We start from the raw sequence: 27,878 nt of genomic DNA, 5'->3' as shown, positions 1-27,878 counted from the left end.
ATTTCTTTCTCTTCTAAAGTCGAGGGAAGCGAAAACATTTCTTTCTCCAGTGAAAACTTTTAATTACGTTTCAAATCTTTCTTTAGAAAATCACTCCTGCACGTTCCGGAGCTCGCCAGAGATATAGGGGAGGTGTACAGTAACTGGAGTATGGCAGGAAGCGGAAAGGAGTTGTGAAACTCAAAGGAGGCGACAAAGGGGAGACGTTACAGGATCGGTGTCACGGAAGCTGGGTTGGTCTCCCATGGAGGATGGTGTTTAGACCCTAAGCGAGGTGGCAAATCCAGAAAAAGGACCATTTAAAAATAGACAGGGTTCAGGGGAGACACACAGGGTTTATTGGCGCTCACAGTGAAGTAGGGAAGTTCGTGCAGAAGTGTGTGGAATATCCGAAGACAAATGATATTTTGCTATTAAAATGTTTGAAAAGGATTCTTTCTTATATGATATTGGTGTTTGCCTCATGTACAAGTCCTGGTCAGTTTTTCACCATTATGTCTGTGTGATTTTGCAGCTCTAAACTATTCCAGTTAGTGTATCTCAGCTAGTTATACAATTCAACCTTCACAAAAAGTGGAAATGAAGGAAGGGGACAGAAGACTGAGCTCTCCTACTCCCCCTAGCGTCTCAAACTGCAGTGAATCAGCGTGACAATGCACACAGCCTGTACTGGACTTTCTCTGAGCACACTGCACAAGCCTTCAGTAGTACTGTAATTACATAATTGAACCACAAGGATCTGGAGATGGTTCATTAAGAAGTTTCTGAATTATTATAACATATTGTTAGAGAGAATAAAAATTCAAAAAGCTACATTTGGTTTTCCTTTTCAAATAAGAGAGAAATTCATCAAAAGATGACAATAAGAGCCCAATAGTAAAATAAAGCAGTCCTTAAACAGCACTTTCTCTTTTTGAGAAAATCATTGATTTTTCTATTTTCCTTGCTTTATGCCCATCAGACAATTTATTTAAGCCTTTACATAATCAAAATGTTTCCTTCATTCTCTGCCCCTTAGACAGTGCTGCACATACTGTAGACTCTGCGTGACTGTTCAGAGAGACAGCTCTCCTTCTGAGGTGTCAGTGAGGCACAGCAGTGCTGAAGTGTCTCTGGGTCTCTCAGTCCTAATGCTGTAGAGTTGAGTGTGTCTGCAGTTAGCAGACCTACACTGCAGAAGGGCTGAGATGAAGACGGAAATGTTGTTGTTGGTTCCCCTTTCTGAGATAGAGAGAGATCACAGCAGCACTGTGCTGCAGCAGAGTTGACATCTAAGTGCTCCAAGGCAAGTACTCCATTCTGTTTATTTCAATTTCTTTCTTTTTAAAAGTTCGAAAAGAAAATATTTTTCATTTCAGAATTCAGTTATTGTATTTCATACCTTTTTTTGGAAAACCACACATTTTTCTGGTAAACGTGTTGACATTTAAATTGTGTTAATGCCTTAGATTAATTATTAGCACATTATGGTCTTGCTGGGTGTAGGGAAAGATAAGAAACTGAAGACAGATATAGGCAGAATAGCTGAAACAGCAGCAGACAAGAATTAGGGCTTTGAACGTGACACAAAAGTGAGCCAGTACAGGGACTGTAAGAAACGAATGACATGAGGCGAAGACGGAAGAGAAACACAAGGCAAAATGCAGATTAAATGGTGAGCAAATTTATTTGAAAATGAATAGATCTTGATTTTATGCCTCTATTCTTTTAATACCTCTTCTAATTACATGTAATAAAGTGATAACTTTGAATAAAATATTACATATAAAATTAAAATATTAATGAAAACCATTAGAAAATGGATGTGAATTCTCAATATTTTGTAAATTGTATATTTAATATTATAATAATACAATAAATATATTTATTGTAATTTAAAGCAGGATGAGATAAGAACAAGATATGAATAATGATGGTATTTGCATATTTCACTAATAGTTGTTTTTGAATGGAAATCACCTCCATACACATTCAAATAATAGACTTCATGTTCTTGATCCTTAAGGCCATTAAAAAGTGAATCACACTCTCACTCACTTCTGCATTGAAGCAGTGTCCCAGACCCAGTACCTCTGTCCTCCTCTCGGACCTGCTACTGGGAAGACTTACACACTGTGCCCTTGTACTCGCAGTGGATGAAGGAGTTTGGGGAGAAGGCAGAAGCACTGCAAGTTCTTTTTGTGAGGTTAAGAGAGAAACTCATTCAGCACTGAGGAGCCAGAAACATTGACGATTCAAGAGGTTCGTGAATGGCAGGTTATCCCATTATTCATTATCTAGATATCATTAAAATTGTGTTAATTCATTGTTTTCACATTGTTTTAAAATGAATATATTTGAGTTTTTACACTTTCTGTAGAACACATAATTCTGAATAGTACAAGGTTTCAGTGTCAACATGCTTTTAATTTTGTCTGCGCTTTCCAGAGTGTCTTAACTGTTGTGTGTTTCTGCAGGGCAACTGTTCTCAATACCTCTGACTCAGGAACATGTCTGGGACTAAGAGCTTCATTCTTTTCTGTCTGCTTAAAAGTGAGTGAACTTTTCACACTTAAACTGCATTTGAGCTCTGTGTTAGAGACACAGATTCAAGATTCAAGACATACCTTCCTCTTACTCTGGTCAGATTTGTAACAAGATTATTTCATTTTTTAGGATCCGTTAGCATACACATTTTTATTGTTTATTGTTTTATTCAGTTCTACTTTCCTATAAGATCACTGTAACAAACTAGCTGTGTTATGGAAATGTGTATTATTTACAAAACACACATTCACTGTCATCTAAATTTTGTTTTCTAGCTGTCTTTTGTGAATATCTTCCTGGTTTTGGGATTACAATGCCTGACAAGATACCAGCCTTGACTGGTTCCTGTGTGCTGATTCCCTGTAGTTACCAAGTTGAAGAAGCATTCAAGTGGTATCTGCAGTATCACCTTACTGGAGTTTGGAGGAAGGGTAGGATCAATGTGTTTGACTCAGACACAAAAGGACCTGACAACCGATGGGAGATTCCTGGCAACTTAAATCAAAACAACTGCACCACAATTCTGAGAAACGTAACAAAAAGTGATAACACCACATTTCAATTCAGAATTGAACCTATTAAATATACCTATCAAAAAGGAGCTGAACTTACAGTTACAGGTAAAAGACTTTTCTCAGCTTTTTTGGCTGAATTTTCTTGTTATTTCTTTTCAAACTGCCAGGACCAGTCATTTTCCAGAGCTGACTCTGGAATATAATAATGACTTAAAAAGCAATAACTTAAATTATAAATGATATCTAAACTACTAACTGGAGTTTATATTTTCAGATACTTTGGAATATCTTTCAGATGCAGATATGTTCACTCAAATAGTGCTTTTGTTTCAACTTGTAACTAAAGATTTCCTCATTAAGGAATATGGTTATGACTGAGATGAAATATGAGACTGAAGTATTTAGTTTAGTATGTGAAGTCTGTATCATACTGATCCTAAGAAATCCTGCCCTGCAGCTCTGAATGATTTTAGCACAGTGGCCCTCATGAAGATTTCTGAACAGATGATCTTTACACCTCTGCAGTTTTCACAACATACCAGTCATGATGTGGAGGATGCAATCACTTTTATGTTACATAGAGTATACTCCTACTCGGAGAAGTTCAAGTGAGAGTTATGTTTTTGACTTCTCAAGCACCTTCAATATTATTAAGCCCCACCTGTTTGGAAGAAAACTTAAAGAAGTGCAGCTCCACCCTGCTCTCATCAAATTGAAATAGGATTACGTACAGGCAAGACCACTATGATGTGAGTCTCTGATGTGTTTCACTGTAGTACAGGGGCACCCCAGGGTACTGTCCTTACTCTTTTCCTCTTCACCTTATATGCCAATGATTTCAAACACTACAAGGCTTCATGTCTTCTTCTAATTTGTCTGATGATACTTCAATAGTTGGCCTCATTACCGATGAGAAAATACTGAATATTAAGAAAACGAATTCTCAAATATTGCCTTGGAGTAAGGACAACTGTGTACAACTTAACATCTGCAAAACTAAGGAACTGGTAGCGGACATTAGAAGGGAAAGACCTCCTACTGTTCCCATTAACATCCAGGGTACCGATGAGGAGATTGAGACTGCGGAGTCCCACAAGTTCCATTATGTACAGTACATCTGGATGAAAACATGGACTAGGGTGTGTGTAAGAAGGGCAGTCAAGGCTTCTTTTCCTAAGGAAGTCTAACATCCAAGTTACTGATGAAGAGATTGAGACTGCTGAGTCCCTTTTTCCTTAGGAAGCTTCACCTTTAAAAGTCTGTAGTAAGACGCTGGCTGTGTTTTATCCGAGTGTGGTGGCTAATGTAGTCTTTTATCCTTCTGGGAGTGTGGGATAACATACGGAAGAAAAGGTCTGTCCAACTGAACAGGTGAACAGGTTGATTAAGGTGGAGGAGCCACCATTGTTGGTACACAACTGGAGTCTGTGGAGGAAATATTACAAAAGTAGATACAAATACAAGGTAAACACAGTATGTAACATCCTCCCCACACAGTGATTTTGGATAAATAAAGCTTCTGCATGCCGCTTTTTGGCTCCCTAGTGCAACACAATGAGTTCCTGGAAATGTTTTTTACCCACAGCTATCCATGAACTGATCAGCTCCAAGATCTAGTTGAGCCCTTAGTTTCACAATCAAACCCTTCATTGACTTAATAATGAGATTGATTTGAACTGTTTGTTACCAATTCTTAAACATGTTGAAGATTTAACTGTTGTACTTCGAAAGTGAAATAAAATCAAAATGTTTAATATAAGTAAATTCTTAGATTAATTCAGGCTTCTATCTAATTAAGGTGGTATGAAATGAAAACCAGCAGGTGTGTGGTCACCAGGACCAGCATTGGGAACCAGTGGTGTCGCGATTTTATGATCTTGTACTGTATATCTATAAGCGGTGCTGGAAACTCAATTTTCCCCTTGGGGAATGATAAAGTGTATCATACCTTTTTATTTAGTAAAGGACTGATAATTGTAGTGTGATAAATGTGATAAATATAGTGTTTTCCTTTACAAGTGCTCTGTCAGTGATTGTCAAAGTGTCCATGTCTCCTAGATAGACCACGGAAACCAACATTACCACCACCAGCAGAAGTGCAGGAGGGGACCCCTGTGAAATTAACCTGCACTGCTGCTGCCCCCTGTCCCACACTCCCCCCAGCCCTCACATGGACCCCCAGCCTGAATGAGACTGTGGAGCAACAGGAGGTAGAGAATGAGGACAAAACCACATCAGTGTCTTCTGTCCTGACCTTCACTGCTTCACATCTCCACCATGAGCTGAACATCACCTGCACTGCGCTCTATCCACTGGAACAGAGCAATGTCACCAAGAGTTCTGAGAGGACTGTGACTATCAGAGTACGGTGTAAGAGATTCATAATGTGTAATTCACAGTACATAAACATATAGAGGAAACTGCATATCATTTTTTAAATCCCATGCCAAAAACTTACCACTGTTGTCAATATGTATTGGCAGACTAATTAAACAATTTTTTATGGTATCTCATTTCTGCAGATACATTACATTTTTTCTTAACTTTGGGAACTGCTGAACTGTACAAACCAATAATATGTATTAGAAAATATTTATATCGCTGTTGGACTCAGATTGATGGGAATCTCTATTTTAATCATAATCTTTTATTTTATTCCTTTCACTAAGTATATCCATGAAGAGAAATACCAATGAATTTCAAAACAGATGTTTGACTTTGCTGTAGTATTGCTGCATTGTAGCCTGATCTGCCTAAAAGCAGATCACAGCTCTGGAGATGCTCCTTATTTCAGTTTGATAAGCAAACTACTGTAGGAATAAATGACTATATTGAATGGGTACTTGCTAGTCACAAGATGAAGATATCCAGATTTATTGCTGGACTTGTGAGATAAATCACTTTAAAGTGTCACACTTAACGATCAAATGTTAAGTAGATCTTGTCTTGGAAATCAATTTATTTGCATGCAGTGAGCTGGGCTTTCTTGTCTGCAGATGCACCAAAGTTCTCTCAGTCATTAAGGTGCACGCAAAGTACAACAGGCATCACCTGTCTTTGTGAAAGTCATGGAAACCCCTTACCTTCCATTGAATGGCTGCTCTCTGGACAAAGACTCAGGAGTGGATCCACTGACAGTTTCATTAAGGAAGAGCTTTTGGAGAACAAAGTCCTAAGGAGCACCCTCACTCTCCTGAAGACACCTGAGGAGACAGACAACATTCAGTGCCTGAGCCACAACTCTATCAGCTCTTCTAGTATTGAGCTTCAAGTTCATCTTCTAACAGGAAGTAAGAGGAATACAAAAAAAAACTTTTCTTCAGACACAAAAGAAAATGGCAAATTCTAGTAGAGACTCCCAACAAAATGACCAGTACAGTTGCAACAGGACTGTTGAACAGAAGAGAACTGTTGCTATAGTTAAATTAGTTCATAGGCCATATGCTAGTGGCAAAATAAAATTTGACTGCCGAAATCTGATAAATATTAAAACTAAATTTTAGTTAATTACTTCATGCTTTCATATTTAATTTCATTATATGACAAAATGAGATAATAAATGTTTCATAATTTGCAGGATGTAAATATTCCTGAAGTAGAATGTACAGGTTTTTCTCCATAAGCATTTTTGTTATTGTTTTCAGAATGTCCATCTGCTGTAATTCCATATACTATCACAGGAATCACAATTGGAATAAATATTTTAACTGTGGCATTTTTTGTCTTGAAAAATAAAAGGTAAGACATTTGGTGTTGTGAATGTGAATATAACTGTAGTTATATGTACAGTATGGAGTCAATGATAATATATTACATTAATGCATGGTAATGTGAATGTGAATAAAAAAACTATTTATAAAACATTAAGGCAATCAATAGTATATTGTATACACTACTACAGTATATAATCATTAATATGCATTAATGAGCACAACACATCCAATGAGCTCTTGTAGGGCAGTTGTGAGCTACTGAGACTCAGTATACACAATAGCAATAGTGCAGCATGGAGCATTTGGGGAAAAATTCAGAAAGTAAAATAAAACCCATCCTATTTTTTAGGATCATTTACACCTGACTTGGTAAGCAATGTTAAAATATAATGCAGTAAGATTATTTTACTCTATTTGTTAATTTCAGTTTTGACAGCTGAGGTTTTGAGGTTGATGAGTACTTATTTTGGGACAGTGCTAACATTGCACTTACCATGGCAAAGTAAAATTAAACTAAGCATCACACTAACATATTGTTCTCTGTTTTCTCTCTTTTCATAATTTGGATATGGAGACAAAAGAAAGTAAGTCTTGCACTCTCTTTTATCTGTACTTTGGAGTATCTTCACAACAAAATTCCAGTGATGTATTTGATTTAACCTTTCACAGAGACACCAAGGAGACTGTGACCAGTATGCCACTCTGCAGCTCTCCCATCTTCCTGATGATTATGGAGTACTAAAGGTGAGTAAATCTGTCTGATTCACTTTATATTGTCTGCATTGTGAAGGTATTTTAGATGAGCACTTTATAGGGCTTTTATCTGAAATAACTGCATAGAAAGTATTGAAAGTATCATGAAAGCTATAAAATGGGTCAAAGAATTCCAACCATCTACGTAATAAATTATCTAGGAGGATCTGAATGTATACAGAGGGATATTAAAACATAAATATCTGTTAAAATACATACAGTATTAGTTGCATGTTTTATCATTTTAATGTATTTTAACCATTTCAACTTTAACCTAAAATTAGCTACTTAGCATTTCAACTTTAACCTAAAAGGTCCACTTTAAAAATGTTGGTTCCTGTGTGAACAGTTACTGTACACCACAAGCACAATAAAGGATATTAAAGAGTTTTAACAATTTAAACTTTTAGTCCTACCTCCTCCTCACATTTAGATTTTACTAGAATTTGCCTTTTAATTCAGACCATTACTTGACAGTGTAAACTTCGGTTCATTACTTAATGTAATTATTCCTTTTTACTGCATTTAGTCTCACTATGAACCTCTCAAATAAGCTCAACAGCAGAATCAACACATGCTGGTGGCCAGCTCTTGTTAGATCTTACACATCTTCCTGGAAGTTGTGATGTGTGCTTGCCTTTAGATGAGTTTCAAGTAACATGTTGTGTCCAACACAAAATACAATAGAAAGGTAAGATACAGTACAAAAATGTGACGAAATGCCCTGGGTGCTGAGAACTAGACAAAGTTCAGGCTCTTCTAGTGGATAACTGCTAGCCAATTACAATTTTGAACTTTTTCTAGTCATTGTTTGAAATATGTTGAAAAATGCTGCAAAAATGCACAACAAGATGCACCATAATACTAATATCATGTCCTGTCTAAAGAAGTCTCACTGTGTTGAATTAAAACCTCTGGTGTCTCAAGACAAGTCTGCAGACAAGAAACACCAGTAGTGCTAGTCCTCCTTCTTGAGAGTGCGTTGTTTTAACTGTCTATCTCTCTTCAGCAACTAAGAGACCGGTTTCTTGGTGGATGGGGATGTCTCAGGTGTTCAACTGATCAGTAAATGGGAATGGGGAATAGTTTATTTCAAACAAAAGGAATGAGCCCTCACTGCCTTGTGTGCTGTCCCCCCCAGGTGGCAGAAGGAAAGAAGGCACAAGACAGTGACACTTACACTGCACTGGACAGAGCTGCCACTTCCTCGGACTATGAAACCATACGGAAGGAGCTGACGAATCCAGCATCCTCTCTCTCTGAGAAAAAGTGAAAGTTCTGTTAATTAATAGTGATTTCACTTCATTTCCCTTTAAGTCCACGATTGCTTGCTGTAAATTCAAGTATATTTCCAGTCAGCTGGAAAACATGACCAGCCGTAAATATTAACAGCTTAATGTTTTGTATGATGTACAACAGAATTTTATGCAGAAAACTTACTGTAAAGCAATTTCAATATACAAATTCCTACTTATTAGTACACCCATATATGATAACATTGTATCATACGCACATCATACAGTATTTGTAATGTTTTCTAATGTGTAGCTACTGTATGGCTCAATTAAACCAATGCATTTGTTTGGATTTTCAAGCTCTGATCCTGTTAAACAAAACTTACAAATTACAAGTTTCAGACACTTCTCATGTTTTTAGCTTTCATACACATTATCTCCTACATTCACCAGTGCTGGATCTTGTTATCCAGTTGGTTAATCAAGTGCTATAACACTTCTCTGCGTAATCATTAGCCCATAGAAGTAAACTAGTTGCCGTAAATGCTGAGCATGAGTTTTAGAATGTCTGGTCCTTTGCTAGTCTTCAACGTGGATAAAAATTGAAGTGGACAGCACAAGTATTCAACACAGAATCACTGTGTGTTATGTAAGTACTGTAAGTAAAAGCCTCTGCCTTCACTAATAATGAATTTAGTGAGGCAATTGTTTTCATCTTTACCATTCATCAAGCCATTTGTGAGGAATCTGCACAACACCCTCATCTGTTTCCATGACATGAGATGGGGTCCACACATCTTCATTAATTGGTTAACATTTTCATACTGTACCTGTACCCTTGTATACAGTATTGAATTCTCTCACTCCACCTAAGAGTTTGACAATGCCTGTAAAAGACAGCCATCTTTAGAATGATACTTGTTACCATGGACAAGCAAAGTACATGCTTTGATAGAATCTTCTTAGATAACTTGTCCTCTGCAAAAAAGGGTTAGACAATATGTACTGAAGGAACTCAAAAACAGAAGGATAAACTCAGAGTTCTCAACACGCTGTCCATTCTTCCATGTCAGCTTTAACGTTCCGCCAATAGCCTGCAGGTGGTAGAAAATTACTTTAATCAAATAATTCCCCAGTTAATTTCTAATGATTATTCTTTCTCCAAATTTTTCCATCAAACTATTAGAAAGAATAAAAAAATAAAAATCTACATATGGTTTTTCTTTTCAAATAAGTGAAACTTTTGAAAACATTTCAAAATGTCATCAAATGTTGACAAAATGATGAAGTAAAGCAGTCCTTTAATAGCACATTTAAAAATCTCTTTCTGAGGTGAGGTTCCTTTCCTTGACTGTAACTTTTTTTAATTAAAATGTATTTCCTTATCAGTCTATTTAAGTGTTTCCATGATGGATAAACGTTTCCTCAGTTCTCTGCCTCTTGAAATCTAATGTGCATACACTCTTTAACTCTGTGGGACTGTTCACAGACACAGTTCTCTTACTGAGGTGTCACTGAGGTATGAGATTGGTGTATTTAAACATATGGAGGAAAAGTTTATCAATGTTTCCTAAAGGGACAGAAAATAAGGAATAAAACATGCTCACACAAAAGTAATTTCTTGCATGAAGAAGCCTGTACAGTCTAAGAAGCCTGAATAGTGTGGAGTTACAGTACATTAGCAAAACCACAGCATTTGAAATCCAGTAATACTCAAATTCAGAACACGTGTCTAAAATAGATTACCTTCCTACATGCAGTAGTGAGAATTTCCTCTAACTGTATCTGTCCTGTACACATTTAACTATTTTGAGCTTCTGTTTCACTGCACTTTTTCATAGTTCTTACAGTACTTTCAAGTGCAGTTTTCATAAGGAATAAGGCACTGAAATGGATGGATACTGTATGTACTGGGAGAAGCTTGTTTTTTATTTTGTAACACTTTGCTTGAGTCATTACAATGTCAGGGGAGATACAGTATGAGCGTCTCTTACCAGTCAAGCTACAGTAGCATTTTAAATTGGTATTTCAAGTCTAAATAGTCACTCTCTTCTTCTCTGTGTGGGAAGTGAAAGCAGTCATTGCAAGCAATTGGTTTCTTGGCAAAGCAAGTACAGATCTCAGAGGCTGATTTAACACTTGGATCAATTGTGTCACATTCTGGACTTCCACAGTCGACATATATTGGGACTATTACAGTATATTATTAAAGGTACTCTTTGCTCTTTTACCCCGGTGTGTTTCTGTAACTCATCCTTCCATGCCTGCTTTAACATTCCTCTATTTACTAGTCCTTTTATCATACATATTACCTTAAAATAGCCTGTGGGTGGTAGAAAAGTACTTAAAATTAAGAAATTACCCCTGTTAAAGTCTTCAAAATAGCTTCAGTAGCTCTTACTACGATAAGAAAGTCTTCTATTAATACTTTTAAAGGTCAATTGTTTATTATTATTTTTGTATGATTCGACAGCTCTAATACAGAACATTTAATAATACAATTCAACTTTCACAAAAAGGGAAGTGAAGGGGCCAGAAGACTGAGCTCTCCTACTCCCCCTAGTGTCTCAAACTGCAGTGAATCAGCGTGACAATGCACACAGCCTGTACTGGACTTTCTCTGAGCACACTGCACAAGCCTTCAGTAGTACTGTAATTACATAATTGAACCACAAGGATCTGGAGATGGTTCATTAAGAAGTTTCTGAATTATTATAACATATTGTTAGAGAGAATAAAAATTCAAAAAGCTACATTTGGTTTTCCTTTTCAAATAAGAGAGAAATTCATCAAAAGATGACAATAAGAGCCCAATAGTAAAATAAAGCAGTCCTTAAACAGCACTTTCTCTTTTTGAGAAAATCATTGATTTTTCTATTTTCCTTGCTTTATGCCCATCAGACAATTTATTTAAGCCTTTACATAATCAAAATGTTTCCTTCATTCTCTGCCCCTTAGACAGTGCTGCACATACTGTAGACTCTGCGTGACTGTTCAGAGAGACAGCTCTCCTTCTGAGGTGTCAGTGAGGCACAGCAGTGCTGAAGTGTCTCTGGGTCTCTCAGTCCTAATGCTGTAGAGTTGAGTGTGTCTGCAGTTAGCAGACCTACACTGCAGAAGGGCTGAGATGAAGACGGAAATGTTGTTGTTGGTTCCCCTTTCTGAGATAGAGAGAGATCACAGCAGCACTGTGCTGCAGCAGAGTTGACATCTAAGTGCTCCAAGGCAAGTACTCCATTCTGTTTATTTCAATTTCTTTCTTTTTAAAAGTTCGAAAAGAAAATATTTTTCATTTCAGAATTCAGTTATTGTATTTCATACCTTTTTTTGGAAAACCACACATTTTTCTGGTAAACGTGTTGACATTTAAATTGTGTTAATGCCTTAGATTAATTATTAGCACATTATGGTCTTGCTGGGTGTAGGGAAAGATAAGAAACTGAAGACAGATATAGGCAGAATAGCTGAAACAGCAGCAGACAAGAATTAGGGCTTTGAACGTGACACAAAAGTGAGCCAGTACAGGGACTGTAAGAAACGAATGACATGAGGCGAAGACGGAAGAGAAACACAAGGCAAAATGCAGATTAAATGGTGAGCAAATTTATTTGAAAATGAATAGATCTTGATTTTATGCCTCTATTCTTTTAATACCTCTTCTAATTACATGTAATAAAGTGATAACTTTGAATAAAATATTACATATAAAATTAAAATATTAATGAAAACCATTAGAAAATGGATGTGAATTCTCAATATTTTGTAAATTGTATATATTGTATTTTAAAGCAGGATGAGATAAGAACAAGATATGAATAATGATGTTATTTGCATATTTCACTAATAGTTGTTTTTGAATGGAAATCACCTCCATACACATTCAAATAATAGACTTCATGTTCTTGATCCTTAAGGCCATTAAAAAGTGAATCACACTCTCACTCACTTCTGCATTGAAGCAGTGTCCCAGACCCAGTACCTCTGTCCTCCTCTCGGACCTGCTACTGGGAAGACTTACACACTGTGCCCTTGTACTCGCAGTGGATGAAGGAGTTTGGGGAGAAGGCAGAAGCACTGCAAGTTCTCTTTGTGAGGTTGAGAGAGAAACTCGTTCAGCACTGAGGAGCCAGAAACATTGACGATTCAAGAGGTTCGTGAATGGCAGGTTATCCCATTATTCATTATCCAGATATCATTAAAATTGTGTTAATTCATTGTTTTCACATTGTTTTAAAATGAATATATTTGAGTTTTTACGCTTTTTGTAGAACACATAATTCTGAATAGTACAAGGTTTCAGTGTCAACATGCTTTTAATTTTGTCTGCCCTTTCCAGAGTGTCTTAACTGTTGTGTGTTTCTGCAGGGCAACTGTTCTCAATACCTCTGACTCAGGAACATGTCTGGGACTAAGAGCTTCATTCTTTTCTGTCTGCTTAAAAGTGAGTGAACATTTCACACTAAAACTGCATTTGAGCTCTGTGTTAGAGACACAGATTCAAGATTCAAGACATACCTTCCTCTTACTCTGGTCAGATTTGTAACAAGATTATTTCATTTTTTAGGATCTGTTAGCATACACATTTTTATTGTTTATTGTTTTATTCAGTTCTACTTTCCTATAAGATCACTGTAACAAACTAGCTGTGTTATGGAAATGTGTATTATTTACAAAACACACATTCACTGTCATCTAAATTTTGTTTTCTAGCCGTCTTTTGTGAAGATCTTCCTGGTTTTGGGATTACAATGCCTGACAAGATACCAGCCTTGACTGGTTCCTGTGTGCTGATTCCCTGTAGTTACCACGTTGAAGATAAATTCAAGTGGTATCTAAAGTATCACCTTACTGGAGTTTGGTGGAAGGGTGGGATCAATGTGTTTGACTCAGACACAAAAAGACCTGACAACCGGTGGGAGATTCCTGGCAACTTAAATCAAAACAACTGCACCACAATTCTGAGAAACGTAACAAAAAGTGATAACACCACAATTCACTTCAGAATTGAACCTATTAGATATACCTATCAAAAAGGAGCTGAACTTACAGTTACAGGTAAAAGACTCCTCGTCTTTTTTGGCTGAATTTCCTTGTTATTTCTTTTCAAACTGCCAGGACCAGTTATTTTCCAGAGCTGACTCTGGAATATAATAATGACTTAAAAAGCAATAACTTAAATTATAAATGATATCTAAACTACTAACTGGAGTTTATATTTTCAGATACTTTGGAATATCTTTCAGATGCAGATATGTTCACTCAAATAGTGCTTTTGTTTCAACTTGTAACTAAAGATTTCCTCATTAAGGAATATGGTTATGACTGGGATGAAATATGAGACTGAAGTATTTAGTTTAGTATGTGAAGTCTGTATCATACTGATCCTAAGAAATCCTGCCCTGCAGCTCTGAATGATTTTAGCACAGTGGCCCTCATGAAGATTTCTGAACAGATGATCTTTACACCTCTGCAGTTTTCACAACATACCAGTCATGATGTGGAGGATGCAATCACCTTTATGTTACATAGAGTATACTCCTACTCGGAGAAGTTCAAGTGAGAGTTATGTTTTTGAATTCTCAAGCACCTTCAATATTATTAAGCCCCACCTGTTTGGAAGAAAACTTAAAGAAGTGCAACTCCACCCTGCTCTCATCAAATTGAAATAGGATTACGTACAGGCAAGACCACTATGATGTGAGTCTCTGATGTGTTTCACTGTAGTACAGGGGTACCCCAGGGTACTGTCCTTACTCTTTTCCTCTTCACCTTATATGCCAATGATTTCAAACACTACAAGGCTTCATGTCGTCTTCTAATTTGTCTGTTGATACTTCAATAGTTGGCCTCATTACCAAGGACAATATACTGAGCATAAAAAAAACAAATTCTCAAATATTGCCTTGGAGTAAGGACAACTGAGTACAACTTAACATCTGCAAAACTAAGGAACTGGTAGTGCACATTAAAAGGGAAAGACCTCCTACTGTTCCCATTAACATCCAGGGTACTGATGAAGAGATTGAGACTGTGGAGTCCCACAAGTTCCTTGGTGTAGATCTGGATGAGAACATGGACTAGGGCACAAACATGGATGTGTGTAAGAAGGGCAGTCAAAGCTTCTTTTCCTAAGGAAGTCTAACATCCAGGTTACTGATGAAGAGATTGAGACTGCTGAGTCCCTTTTTCCTTAAGAAGCTTCACCTTTGAATGTCTGTAGTAAGATGTTGGCTGTGTTTTATCCGAGTGTGGTGGCTAGTGTTGTCTGTTATCCTTCTGGGAGTGTGGGGTAACATACGGAAGAAAAGGTCTGTCCAACTGAACAGGTGAACAGGTTGATTAAGGGGGAGGGAGCCACCATTGTTGGTACACAACTGGAGTCTGTGGAGGAAATACAGTAGGACAAAAGTGGATCCAGAAGAAGGCCACACCTATAGTGGCAAATATAGTATGTAGCATCTTCTCCCCACAGTGATTTTGGATAAAAAAGCTTCTTCGATGTCACTGTTTAGCTCCCCAGTACAACACAATGAGTTCCTGGAAATGTTTTTTCTACCCACGGCCATCCATGAACTGATCAGCTCCAAGATCTAGTTGAGCCCTTAGTTTCACAATCAAACCCTTCATTGACTTAATAATGAGATTGATTTGAGCTGTTTGTTACCAACTCTTAAACATGTTGGAGATTTAACTGTTGTACTGTGAAAGTGAAATAAATCTTCAATTGAGGTAACTTCTTAGATTAATTCAGGCGTCAATTATCTAATTAAGGTGGTATGAAATGAAAACCAGCAGGTGTGTGGCGATTTTGTGATCTTTTACTGTATATCTATAAGCAGTGCTGGAAACTTAATTTTCCCCTTGGGGATTAATAAAGTGTATCATACCTTTTCATTTAGAAAAGTACTGATAATTATAGTGTAGTGTTTTCCTTTACAAGTGCTCTGTCAGTGATTGTCAAAGTGTCCATGTCTCCTAGGTAGACCACGGAAACCAAAATTACCACCACCAGCAGAAGTGCAGGAGGGGACCCCTGTGACATTAACCTGCACTGCTGCTGCCCCCTGTCCCGCACTCCCCCCAGCCCTCACATGGACCCCCAGTCTGAATGAGACTGTGGAGCAACAGGAGGTAGAGAATGAGGACAAAACCACATCTGTGTCTTCTGTCCTGACCTTCACTGCTTCACATCTCCACCATGAGCTGAACATCACCTGCACTGCGCTCTATCCACTGGAACAGAGCAATGTCACCAAGAGTTCTGAGAGGACTGTGACTATCAGAGTATGGTGTAAGAGATTCATAATGTGTAATTCGCAGTACATAAACATATAGTGGAAACTGCATATCATTTTTTAAATCCTGGGGATTCTACAGAATAATCCCATGCCAAAAGCTTACCACTGTTGTCAATATGTATTAGCAGACTAATGAAACTATTTTTTATGGTATCTAATTTCTGCAGATACATTACATTTTTTCTTAACTTTGGGAACTACTGAATTGTACAAACCAATAATCTGTGTTAGAAAATATGTGTATAACTGTTGGACTATTCTGATAAAATGTCTTTACTTTTAGATTCCCCTAAAAACACTTCAGCCTCAGTCAGCTCCTCTGGCACAATATTACAAGGCAATTCTGTGACTCTGACCTGCAGCACCAATGCCAACCCACCAGTGACCAACTACACCTGGTTCAAAGTGAACGGGAGTCAGACAGTTCAAACAGGGGCTGAACAGACTCTCACTTTCAATATAACTGACACTGACAGTGTACAGTACTACTGCGAAGCACAGAACGAACACGGGAAGGAGAATTCGACAACGGTGCAGCTTCAGGCAGAATGTACGTAAGTTTTGTACTCAGAACGATGGGAATCTATATTTTAATCATAATATCTTATTTTATTCCTTTTACTAAGTACAGTATATCCATGAAGAGAAACACTATGAATTTCAAAACAGATGTTTGGCTTTGCTGTAGTATTACTGCCTTGTAGCCTGATCTCGTTTGATATCACAAAGGAAGTCTAGACCTGGTCAGTACTGTGATGAGTGCTCTCAAAGGAAAACCAAGGATGTCCCCTTGCCCCAGTATTGTGATTGGAAACAATGTCACCATACTGTACAAGGTGTTGTCCTTCAGATAGGACTATAAACCAATGAATTAAATACTTTGCTATGTTTCAAAAGAGTATAGGTGTTAAACCTGGAGTCTTGTTTAAATTCTACTCCAATTGGGCACCATGATATTCCTCCTTAATTCTACTGACAAAGCCGTTTCCCACATCTTGTCGGATACAGTATGTTGTAAGAAGGGCTGATGGTACAAAATGGCTGCCATGTGTCAGCCAGGTGTGTGATACTCTTTACAGTACAGTGGATGAAATAAGTTCCCATCAAATTGTTAGATTATTTATTATAAGCACTATAACAACGTACAGAATAATTTGATTTATGGTTATATGCAGGTACGTGTTTCACGGATTACATAAGTTTGGATGTCTATTCTCTTTGCAAAGATGAATATTCACATTGTTTTTTTTAAATCATTTCCATTCTGTGAACAATTGCTTTGACTCCATGGCTTCTGAAGGTGTGTGAAGACACAGAAACCTGATTTGTTTCTTGTTATTTACTGTAAATACTCTTGTTTATTCAAGTAGCGACTAAGTGCCCTAGAAAATAAAATTATACATTGTGATTTTATGTCGGAGTAGCTGTAGTAATGGTAATATTGTAATATTGAGTCAGAGTAGTGTAGTGGATAAGTTTCTGGACTCATAAATGTTGGATTGTGAGTTGAAGTCTCTGCTGCAGACACTGCTGTTGTATCTTGAGTGAGGTGCTTTACCCCAGTTGCTCCTGTCCAGCCAGCTGTATAAATGTGGTTCAGCATGCTGGGGGCAACCCCTGTGATGAACTGTTGTCCCATTCGAGGTTGGGGGGAGGAGGGAGTTATGTGCTTCACATGTACAGTAGTAACATGGATAAGCTCTGGTGTGAAAAACCATTCTGTATTTGTTACCTAATAATATGGTAAGAACAGATCTTCATAAGCCATCGATAAAAATATCAACAATGAATAAGCAGGTGTACATAATTATGTAATATATTTTAAAAACACATATTAGAATTTGATTAATACTTTATAAAGATATTTCTTACTTTCAGATAAAAGAGTTATTATCAATGATTAATCTGTACAAATCTCAACAGAATTCCGATTTATCATCAGCAGTAAATCATTGATGCAGCTCTCCTTTCTTTCAGATCCCCCAAAGGACACATCTGTATCAATCAGTCCATCTGATGTAGTATTACAAGACAGTTCAGTGACACTGACCTGCAATAGCAATGCCAACCCACCTGTGAGAAACTACACCTGGTTTAAAGTTAACGAAGGTCAGGTTACACAGGCAGGATTTGGAAACAATCTCACTTTTAAAGTAATTAAATTCGGTGACAGCGGACAGTACTACTGTGAAGCAAAGAATCAACATGGAGCTGATAACTCTTCAGAAGTCAACGTGACTGTGAAATGTAAGTGAAATGTGAAGTATTCCCTAAAGTGAAGGAAACTTTAGGGAATAAAATGTTCGGAAAGATACTGTGAAGCATGTGTACCCCATGTTACAGCTAGGCCAAATTTAATAATTTGTACATTCTCAGAAAGGCAAACATAAACTGACAGTACTCCATAAATAGCAGTGCTAAATACAGTGAATCAATCCAAGATAAATTGCGAATGCTTCTCCAGTCAGAGACACAAGCTTTACCAAACGTTTGCAAAGAAAGTTAATTTTGCAAGGAGCAGCCCTGAAACCATCTTGTATGCAACAGCAACCATACGGAGCCAGCTGTCCTGACTGCACCTATACTGCAATGTGTCAAGAAAGGCAAAAATAAATATCCCACCTGGCATTTAGGCCTATTTATTCTAATTATCTCAAAGGAGAATCCAATGAAATGCAAGAGAGAAGGCAATTAGTAATCAGCCTGAAAGAAGCAGGTTGTTTTACAATGTACAACATGATATCCTTTGATCAGTACCTAATATAGCTTGCTTCTTCTAGGACAGAAAAAGAATGGAATGGGAACAGACGCAGCAAAATTCCATTAATTAAAGGGTTCCAACACTATCGAGTACCTTAGCAGACTGAGGACTTTATATCATTGTAATACAGATTATGTACCACATAATGTACAGTGATGTGAAAAAGAAACTACACCCTCTTAAGAGTCTATGGTTTCACATATTAAGCCAAGCCATGACCTTCACCTAGTTCTAACAGTAACACACACAAATAACACAATATATATTAAAAAACAATTCAATAAAGTAAAAAAGTGTGTGTGTTATCTGTCCCATGAGGTCAGATTTATCTACTGTTAGGGCTTGATGAGCACTAGGTGAAGGTCAGATATATATGAATATATAATACCATAGAATTGTATGGGGGTGTATATTCTTTTTCACAGCACTGTATATTCTGTAATGCAGATACACTGAATTTCTAGGTACATACACTTAATTATAATACTAACCGCTGTTGAAGGTTTACATTTATTATGTGTGCAATAAGTTGCATTTATTTATTATTCACTGCAGATGCACCAAACATATTCAACACTTCCAGCTGCATCAGGAGAACAAGTGCCATAATTTGCCAGTGTGAAAGCCGGGGTAACCCTCCACCCACTATTGAGTGGCTCCTCTCTGGACACAAAGTCAGCAATGGCTCTGCTGACCGCGTTATTAAGGAAGAGCAGCTGGCCAGCGGAGGCCTGAAGAGCACCCTTATTCTACAGATAACACCTGGAAACACTGATGATATTCAGTGTGTCAGCAGGAATGATGCTGGATATTACCGTCTACAATTTTACGTAGCTCCTTTAGAGTCACGTAAGAGATAACATCTTTGTTCTTTCTTGAAATTGTTGTGATGTCGTGCCTTAGACCGTACTCTTTCGTACGTACTGATTCATAGTTCTTTTACCATCCAAAACCATTCCTAGAAATACCAATGTCTTCAAGTCCACCCTTCCATGCATTCATGTTCTAAACCTCTTTATCCAATACAGGGTCAGGGGGGAGCTGGAGCCTAGCTTGGCAGTCAAGGGTACAAGACAGGATACACACTGGGTGGGACACCAGTCCTTTTCAGAGCACATTTACACACAAGCACACACTTAGACCAGATCCGATGTTACAGAACTATATTTGGATGGTGGGAGGAAAACGAAACACCTGGCAGAAACCCACATGAACAGAGGCGACCAAACAAAGTTATTGCAGGGAGCAAAACAGGAATTTGAACCCAGGGCCCCAGTTCTACAAGGCAGCAATGCTGAACAACTGAGCCACCATGATATGCAAGAACAAAATACCACATCAACATCCTTGTGTACTGTGCAGTATGTCAACATAGATCTTTCCTAACTATTTCCAAGGATGTAGGAGACATAGTCAGAATACTGTACCTGAGTCTGTGCAGTGGACAATATGGGTGTGCAATGAAAATGAGAAGGCAGTTTAACATGAGACAGGATGCAATGTACAAGAGAGTATTGTGGTGAAGGTGGAATGCTCAGGAGAAGTGTTGTCTTCTGTTTTGCTTTCTCAGCTTCTGTTTTTTAAAACACTGGCTCTGGTCTTTTTAATCTTAAGTTGCTTGCACAGTACATCACTGTTGCTATACGGTATCTCCATATTCTTGTTATCTGTATACAATATTTTACTCAAAGGGGAAATCTGGTGCAAAACGAAAATCACACATAAAGCATACTGAACTGAAGCTCGGAACTTATTAGGCTGTTAACATACCAGATCCACCAGCTCCACAGTGTCAGTCTCCAAAATCTTTCATTCCAGTGAAGCCCTTGTAGATGTGTCACGGATGTGTGCGGTATCTGTGATGTGGACACACTACAAGATCAGTATAAAACACTGGCTTTCGGCTCTGAACACCAAAGATCATTAGCACTCTCAGTACTGATTAAGTGGCGATATTTTGCATTCAAAATTGAATCTCTGGTCATTGTGCCTTGATTGTTAAATACAGTATACTGTATATATAAACACCTAGGGGAGCAAATGTATATGTAGTATTTACATTATAACAGGTAAACAAAAAGGGCACAAATAAATAAGATAGACATTGACTATTTTAACTACTTATCTTATTTGCTCTTTATAAGGCAAATATTTACATACACCTACTGTATACTTCCCTGGCTCAAGGTAGATACATAAATACTCATTGTACTACCATGAACAAAGAACTGCATCCATTTTTGCCTTTAGTACATGTCCTAGTATGTACAGAGGGCTTCTCTTATGGCTCAGAAGATTGCATAAATAAAAGTATTGTTTGAAATTGACAGTGTGGTATTACAGAGCTTTATCAGAGCATGCAGTTATTATACATTGACATAATAATAGTCTCATATGATATTTGTTAAGCACCACATTTCCCTTTTAATGTTGAGAAATGGTACATACTGTACACATTGCATACTTTATGTAAGATTTCTACAAATTACTCTCACAGCAGCCTCACTTTATTCCTCATTTAGATTCACCACTTATCTTTCATTGTGAAAACACAAAGAACCAATTTAGGAAGAGCCCTAATGACATATTACAATATCAGTAGCAATGCCTTGATTTCAGAAGAGACAATGAGTAACACCTCAGGGGGTTTCTGTCAGAAGAAAATAACATTACATAAGAAGTAAACAGCACAAATAGCAAACATTTTATTTTAATTATTTTTGATTTTTCTAGCTCTAGAGAACCTTTTGAATTGGAAAACCCTGCTGATTGGAGGGGCTATTGGTGCTGTGTTGATGTCATTGCTGTGCTGTCTGCTGCAGTGTTTTCAAAAGTAAGTCCATTCAGATATCCTGCTGTTTGAGCCTTTGGCAGCAAGCCCATTCAGAATTTAAGCTGGGATAGATTTAGACTGTAAGTCTTTGGCCAGGACCTGTGTTAGTTTAATTTAGGTTAGTTTAGTGTACAGATATAAGCAAAGTCCCTACATTAGCTGCAAGGACACACACCAACAGAGCAAAATGAAAATAAAGTTGGAAATCAAAAAACAGGAAAACTCTGAGAAAATCATAATTTCTCCTCTAGGACACTGTCTGTATCCATTCCATGTACAGCAGCAGGTCTTTATTGTGGGGCCTGAGGTATGGACTTACATAAGTTACATATTTTAACAGTATGCTGTTCTGTTCTTAGGAGAAAAAAAGATATTCTCAGGCCATCATTAACCAAAGCCAGCATGGAGGACACAGCTGAACTGATTCACATGAATGGAGAACAGCAGGTACAAACAAATGTAAAAGCGTGCCTTTTTTATTATTATTATTTTAATATTTGTATTATGGGAAATCACCAGTTGGTTCTTTAAATCTTGGCTCAGTACACTGTACTAAATAAATGAAGCAAAGTCTCATAGTACTCTCCCATGACCGCCTGACATGTTAAGTAATGCACTTAAGAAAAAAAAAAGAAAAAAAATACGGGCTTTATTCCTGAGACATATGACACTGGGGATCTTATGATAAACATGTGAGAAATGTGTTAGCAAAGGCTGGAATATTTGTTTGGAGTTTTGAGATTTCTGTTATCTTGGAACATTTGAACTACCCGATGCCGAAAGTTAACCAAAAGGTTTTCTGGTCATTTTTCATTTTGTTATATTATATATATATATATTAAATATTATTATATATAAGTTAGATAGCTTAGTTTCTCTTATTTACTAAACACAGATGTTCATAATAGTAACAATATGAAGTGCTTTACTAGTATTAAATACAGTACCTGTAGTTTTAAATCCACTATATGCTATATGTGGTTTGATTTTGAGTTAAAATACAGTATAAATGTGGATATACTTCAGTTTCAGATTACATAATCTGTTTTGATTTTTTTTTATATTGTAGCATTATAAACTATGCTGTATAGTCTTAACATATAGTGTTCACAGTTATTACAGCATGACTTTTTTATTGTTTACACCAGCATATACTGTATACTGTACATATAATGTGGTTACAAAGAGGTATTAAAATGCAACAGTTGAGTATTGGAAAGATGAGCATTTATTGTGTTTTAATGCCTCTCATATGTTTTGCAACATACAGTAGGTCAAAGTTTGAATCAGGAATAAGAAGGAAAAATTAGTCAACTATATGTTAATGGAGCCATATCAGTTTTAACTATACTGTATTTTCTTTTTGAAGGATGAACTAACATTTATTTAAAAACAGTAGAATGCTTTTGTATAGGGGTGAACGTAAGGTTCTTTTTTTTCTTTCTTTGTCAATATAATGACACATGTTGAACAATCTGTGGTTTCAGTCACGTTCAGACAATATTCCTGTTAATGGCCACTTGGAAGTTCCTTTCTATTTGTGATTCTTTTTATTGTGAAAAATGAGACCTCACCAGGCTTGCACTGATGCACGTAATTGTTCAGAACACCCAAGCAACAATACTTTGAGCTGACCATAAGTTATTCTTAGCAATTTGTTCTCTTGTTTGATACTTGTTGAATGTTGAATCGCCATTTGTTTCTTTACATCTCACTTCACAGCAATGATCCCTGAACTGACTTCTGACCAGTCCATTTATCAGAGCCATTTGACTTTTTATCACATTGCAAGATCTTTTGGCAACTAAGCAAAGTGTTATTTCTGACTGAGGGGATGTCCTGTCTTTCATTGACATCGCTCGAGTTATGTAGGGAACAGAGCTCAAACTCAGAGAATGAGCTGATCATTTTCACTCTTTTACATTAAACAGGTATTAACTATGCCAATGCAAAGTACGGTATGTGTCCAGTATCCAGTGTAATTATAAACATGTTTTGAAAAACAAGAAACGTGTCAAAAATATTGTTTTATGTGTGAAGGACATCATAAACGGAGTGCTTATCTGTTTTATTCTTGAGTTATCACTTTCAAAGCCTATAAACTCATTGTGCATGAGCTGATTTTCTGATTTGATTTTGGCACTGTACCAGTGCAGACCATATTTGAAGTTTTTTCATTCATAAAAGACTCTTTATCTTGAGACTGAAGCTATTATCCCACTTACTGTATAGAGTTTTGTTCTGCATCCTAAAATAGGAAGATTGCATCAAACCAAGCATATTATCTATAGTGGCTAGTCGTTTTTCTTATTAAAATCGATTCTCCGTTTTTAACTTGTGCATGTTTTGCAGAATCCCCCCCAAGACGATGAGTCTGTGTACGCCAATAAAGAAGAGCTCTCGAAAGATGCATGGACTGAACACCAAACAGACACACTTCATTACACCACTGTGGATTTTTCCAAACTCCAACCCAAAGACCACGGGGCAATTTCTCCGGTGATCATATCGTCAGAGAACCAGACGGACTACGCTGTGATCAAAATCATCCCAAGAGCCGGAGTGGATGCAGGTGGCAAGCGGGCACCAAATGAGAAAAATTCCGCAGAGGTCCACAGATCAAACAAGGTGGAGGACAAGCGAGCTGGGAGTCTGCCTGTTTCACAGCCAGCTGACAAACCCTCGGATCAAGACGATCCATCTGAAGGCAAGAACGAAGAGCAGGGAGCGAGCTGTCTCCCCTCTGCCTCTGAAGAGTGTGAATATGGAAATATCCAGCGGTCCGGGGCGGCTAAAAAGCAGCCGTCGCCAGCTGGGCTGCAATCACATGACAGCAGGGATAACGAAGAAGAGTCAGAACAGGCGACGGACGTTTCCGAGTCCGTTTTGAATGACTCTGTACAACTTCACCCTCCCACCAGCAACACCAAGAAGCACGGTGTAGAAGAAGAAAATGAATATGCAGAGGTTAAGCGGTCTAAATAGTCAACAGATATCAATCAGACAATATTTCTCCTACTAAATCACTTCATTATACAAAAAAGATAAATGAAATTTTTTTCTAAAGTGCACAAAAAGTTACAAGAAAATATACAACATCTCACTTAAATGAAGCAACACAGTCATACCGTCTACAAATTGTATGCTTGACATTAAAGAAATTTGAGATGTGAACGTCCTTATTTTGATAAAAAATATGCTTATTTTTATAATTAAAAAAAACATTGTTTTGGTTGTGCACAAAGGACAACCAACTGTTACTATATACAGTATACTGTAGTTAGGCCTGATAGACTATTATAGTGCACCAAATTTATGGAGCACTCTCCATAAATCCATTAGAGTATCTCGACTAGGGGAGTTCAATTCCTGGAAGGTCCAGTGTTTTCTGATTATTGTTCCAACCTGAGTGGTCTATTAAACAATTAAACCCATTGTAGTACTGGGTATAAAGCAGGGGTGGACAAACACCTGGCCTTACTTTTCTTTCTGTGCAGGTCAATTATAAAAAATAAAAATAAAAATAAATCAAATCAGATCATTGAACATAGGATTGGAATAAGCAGAACAGGGTTTTCCATCTCTGGTCCTAATGACCCTACTATTTTCTGGTTTTCAATGCAGTTAGGCAGTTCGTTGCTTACCCAAAACCCGTAATAGAAGTCATATTTTGAATAACTAATCCTTTTTCGATCCTTTTCTGTTCCTACAATGACATTCTTAAGTTACTCCAGTTATCAAATTGGTGATAAATGAAAATGTCTGTTTGGTAAATTATGAGTTAAATGTGGAATTCAATTAGATAATCATGAGCTCAGCTAGAGCTACAGTAAAAGTCAATGTGACGATGAGGTCACCAAGACTGGGAAAGTTCAGGAACATTGAATATTTGATATTCTCCTGTGGAATGCCCAATTGAGGGACATTCAGTGCTATCTTTCAAATTCAGTGCGTTTTCAAGTTTTTGATCATGTTGAACTCTCAGCTTCTTAATCCCTCAGTCAATTTAGTGATTTGCTTAGCTATGCCTTTTTTGTTTACAACTAGTAACATCCTGTACATATATATAGAAAAAATAAACATATTAATCTGTTCTTCTTTTGAGAAATTCAGTTGATTTACAGATGAAAACAACAAAACATGAAGCTTAATTTATTATTGTTACAGTTTTAAAACTAGAACTAACTGAGAATTCCATTTGGAATTTAAAAAAATTTGTGTGAAGGATTCTCTGGTTTAGATTGGTATATCACAAAAGACAGAAAAACACACACAGAAAGTGCTACAAACATAATAAAATTTAATGTGTCAAGTATCTTATTTTTTTCTGACAGCTTTGATGGCAAAATACTGAATATACATTTGTTTTGGAAAGAACATTCTTTTTGCAAATTCATAATTGCGCACTGATAACTATGCCATGTTACATTCATTTCCTGGGTGTAATAAAGGTGGAATGCTTCTACATCTTTTGGTTTTTGTTTTAGAAAGGAAATGAGCTGTTTAACAAATGTATCTAATTATTTGGGGGCATTTATTAATTCCCTCCAAAATATCCAGTAATCATTATTGAATATTTAAGCTATTAACTGTAAAAATAAAAAAGAATAAAAAAAACAAAAAAACGAATAAACCTAAGAACATCATTAGATTAATCCAGTACCCTACTGTGTAGTCATTAAGCATTTTAGTAATACTACAATTGTTTCTGTAGACTGTAAATTTCCACTTATGCTGTAATGTTAAGATTACTGTATATATGCTCAGTGTATCTATATTAGTATGTTTAATATGTAATATAAACTACAAAATTAAATTCTTTTATCTGTTTCAGAATGTTCTGTCCGTTCCTACAAAGTGTCTAAAAGTTAAATCTCTATTACGCTTTTCACAAATACAAGTAACTGTGCAAGTCCGAAGAAAACTGAGAAGGCACTAGGTTTACACCTAGAAGGGCAGTTTCACAACCCAGATAAAAATACAATTTATCTTGTCACATTTTAGCAGTATTTTAATTTGTGAAACTTGTACTACAAGGAAAAACAAACATATTTATGCAATGTATACCTTTATATATGGTTAATAATCTTTTTTTAAGGCTTTTCTTTTTATAGTTTTAAGTTTACTCTTTTCTAAGTATTCTTAGAAAAGTATTAAGTATTTTTATTTTGTACAAACGAAGCTAAAGTTTGGCAGCGCTACAGAAAAGCAGATTTGTACAGGCGAACCCATAATGTTTGCACATATAGTTCCCGTTTTTATATTAATAATATTTAAAGTGTTAACTAAGAATTGTTTTCTGTTTTAGACCTTATCTTAGAACATGCTGAAAAATTTGAGCTGTCATCTTTTTGCTAGAGAGACATATTTTGACACTTGAAAATTGGATTACACATACAATGTAGCAAGACATAGATTTGAAGAAAATGAAAAATTCTTAACTTCTGCAAACTTCTCCAATTTCCAGCATACGTTGAAATTTTAACAGTTGGAATGTCCTTAGTTAAAAAGGGATTCATATTTTTGACATGATATTTTTGTGTTCTCTTCATAAACTAAATGTCAGATAGTTTAAACTGTACTTTATGGAGATGCAAGTCCACAAGAATACAGTTTTCAAGCAGTTACTGTACACATTTCTTGAATGGCAATCAAAATCATTTAAAAAAAAATTTTCAAAAACACTTTGAACATTTTTGCAGAGTGTAAGAATTGAGGCCTCTGAAGGACTTTGAGCCTTATTTTTTGCGGGTTGTACATACCCCGCAATATTGACTACACCTACTAGGTAGAGTGAGCTAACCTTCAAGGGTTTCATGAACATATAAATACATCCATCCATTATCAGAAAGTCTTGTAGTCCCTCATTTTCTGGCATGGGTTACTATCTCTGAGGGGAATTTTCTCAAGTTTTGTCCCCAAGTTAAAAGATAAACACATACACACAATCAGTGACAATAGTTAAACCCACCACTGTGTCTTTAGAGGTGGGAGGAAACTGGAGCACCAATAGAAATCTACGAGTTGGATCCCTTGTCCAAAATCTAAACTCAGGACTTTCAGGCAGCAGTGCTGATAGGTGCCATGCCAATGGGATTCCCACACACTTATGTACAGAAATACACATATATTTGAAAGCTGTTACATTTACAGGATACACAAGCACTATTCATTTGATAGATTTGTCTTTGCTTTCAACGGTCTGTTTTTGAGAGCTCAGCACCTGATTGCTTAATTCACATCA

The 27,878-nt window shown here is 36.8% G+C and overlaps 1 protein-coding gene and 1 long non-coding RNA gene across 2 annotated transcripts; both read left to right on the top strand.

The window, feature by feature from the left end:
* Positions 1–7,267: 7,267 nt before the first annotated feature.
* LOC148815081 (uncharacterized) lies at positions 7,268–9,072 on the top strand. Its single transcript, XR_016086085.1, has 3 exons — positions 7,268–7,338; positions 7,424–7,498; positions 8,649–9,072. It is a non-coding gene; the product is annotated as an uncharacterized LOC148815081 (long non-coding RNA).
* Positions 9,073–12,080: 3,008 nt separating this feature from the next.
* Positions 12,081–26,464, top strand: LOC148815080 (myelin-associated glycoprotein-like). The gene is made up of 11 exons (XM_088905862.1): positions 12,081–12,336; positions 12,702–12,892; positions 13,108–13,183; positions 13,453–13,797; positions 15,722–16,033; positions 16,324–16,590; positions 18,018–18,287; positions 19,357–19,650; positions 21,535–21,634; positions 21,994–22,081; positions 23,987–26,464. Exons 3-11 carry the CDS (start codon positions 13,141–13,143, stop codon positions 24,617–24,619), a joined length of 2,352 nt encoding a protein of 783 aa, XP_088761988.1. The 5' UTR covers positions 12,081–12,336; positions 12,702–12,892; positions 13,108–13,140; the 3' UTR covers positions 24,620–26,464.
* The last annotated feature ends 1,414 nt before the right edge of the window (positions 26,465–27,878 follow it).

The sequence above is a fragment of the Atractosteus spatula genome, chromosome 25 (assembly GCF_055471065.1).
Source record: "Atractosteus spatula isolate fAtrSpa1 chromosome 25, fAtrSpa1.hap1, whole genome shotgun sequence".
Classification (NCBI taxonomy): domain Eukaryota; kingdom Metazoa; phylum Chordata; class Actinopteri; order Semionotiformes; family Lepisosteidae; genus Atractosteus; species Atractosteus spatula.
The sequence above is the reverse complement of the archived record's forward strand: the minus strand, read 5'-3'. Positions and strand labels throughout refer to the sequence as shown.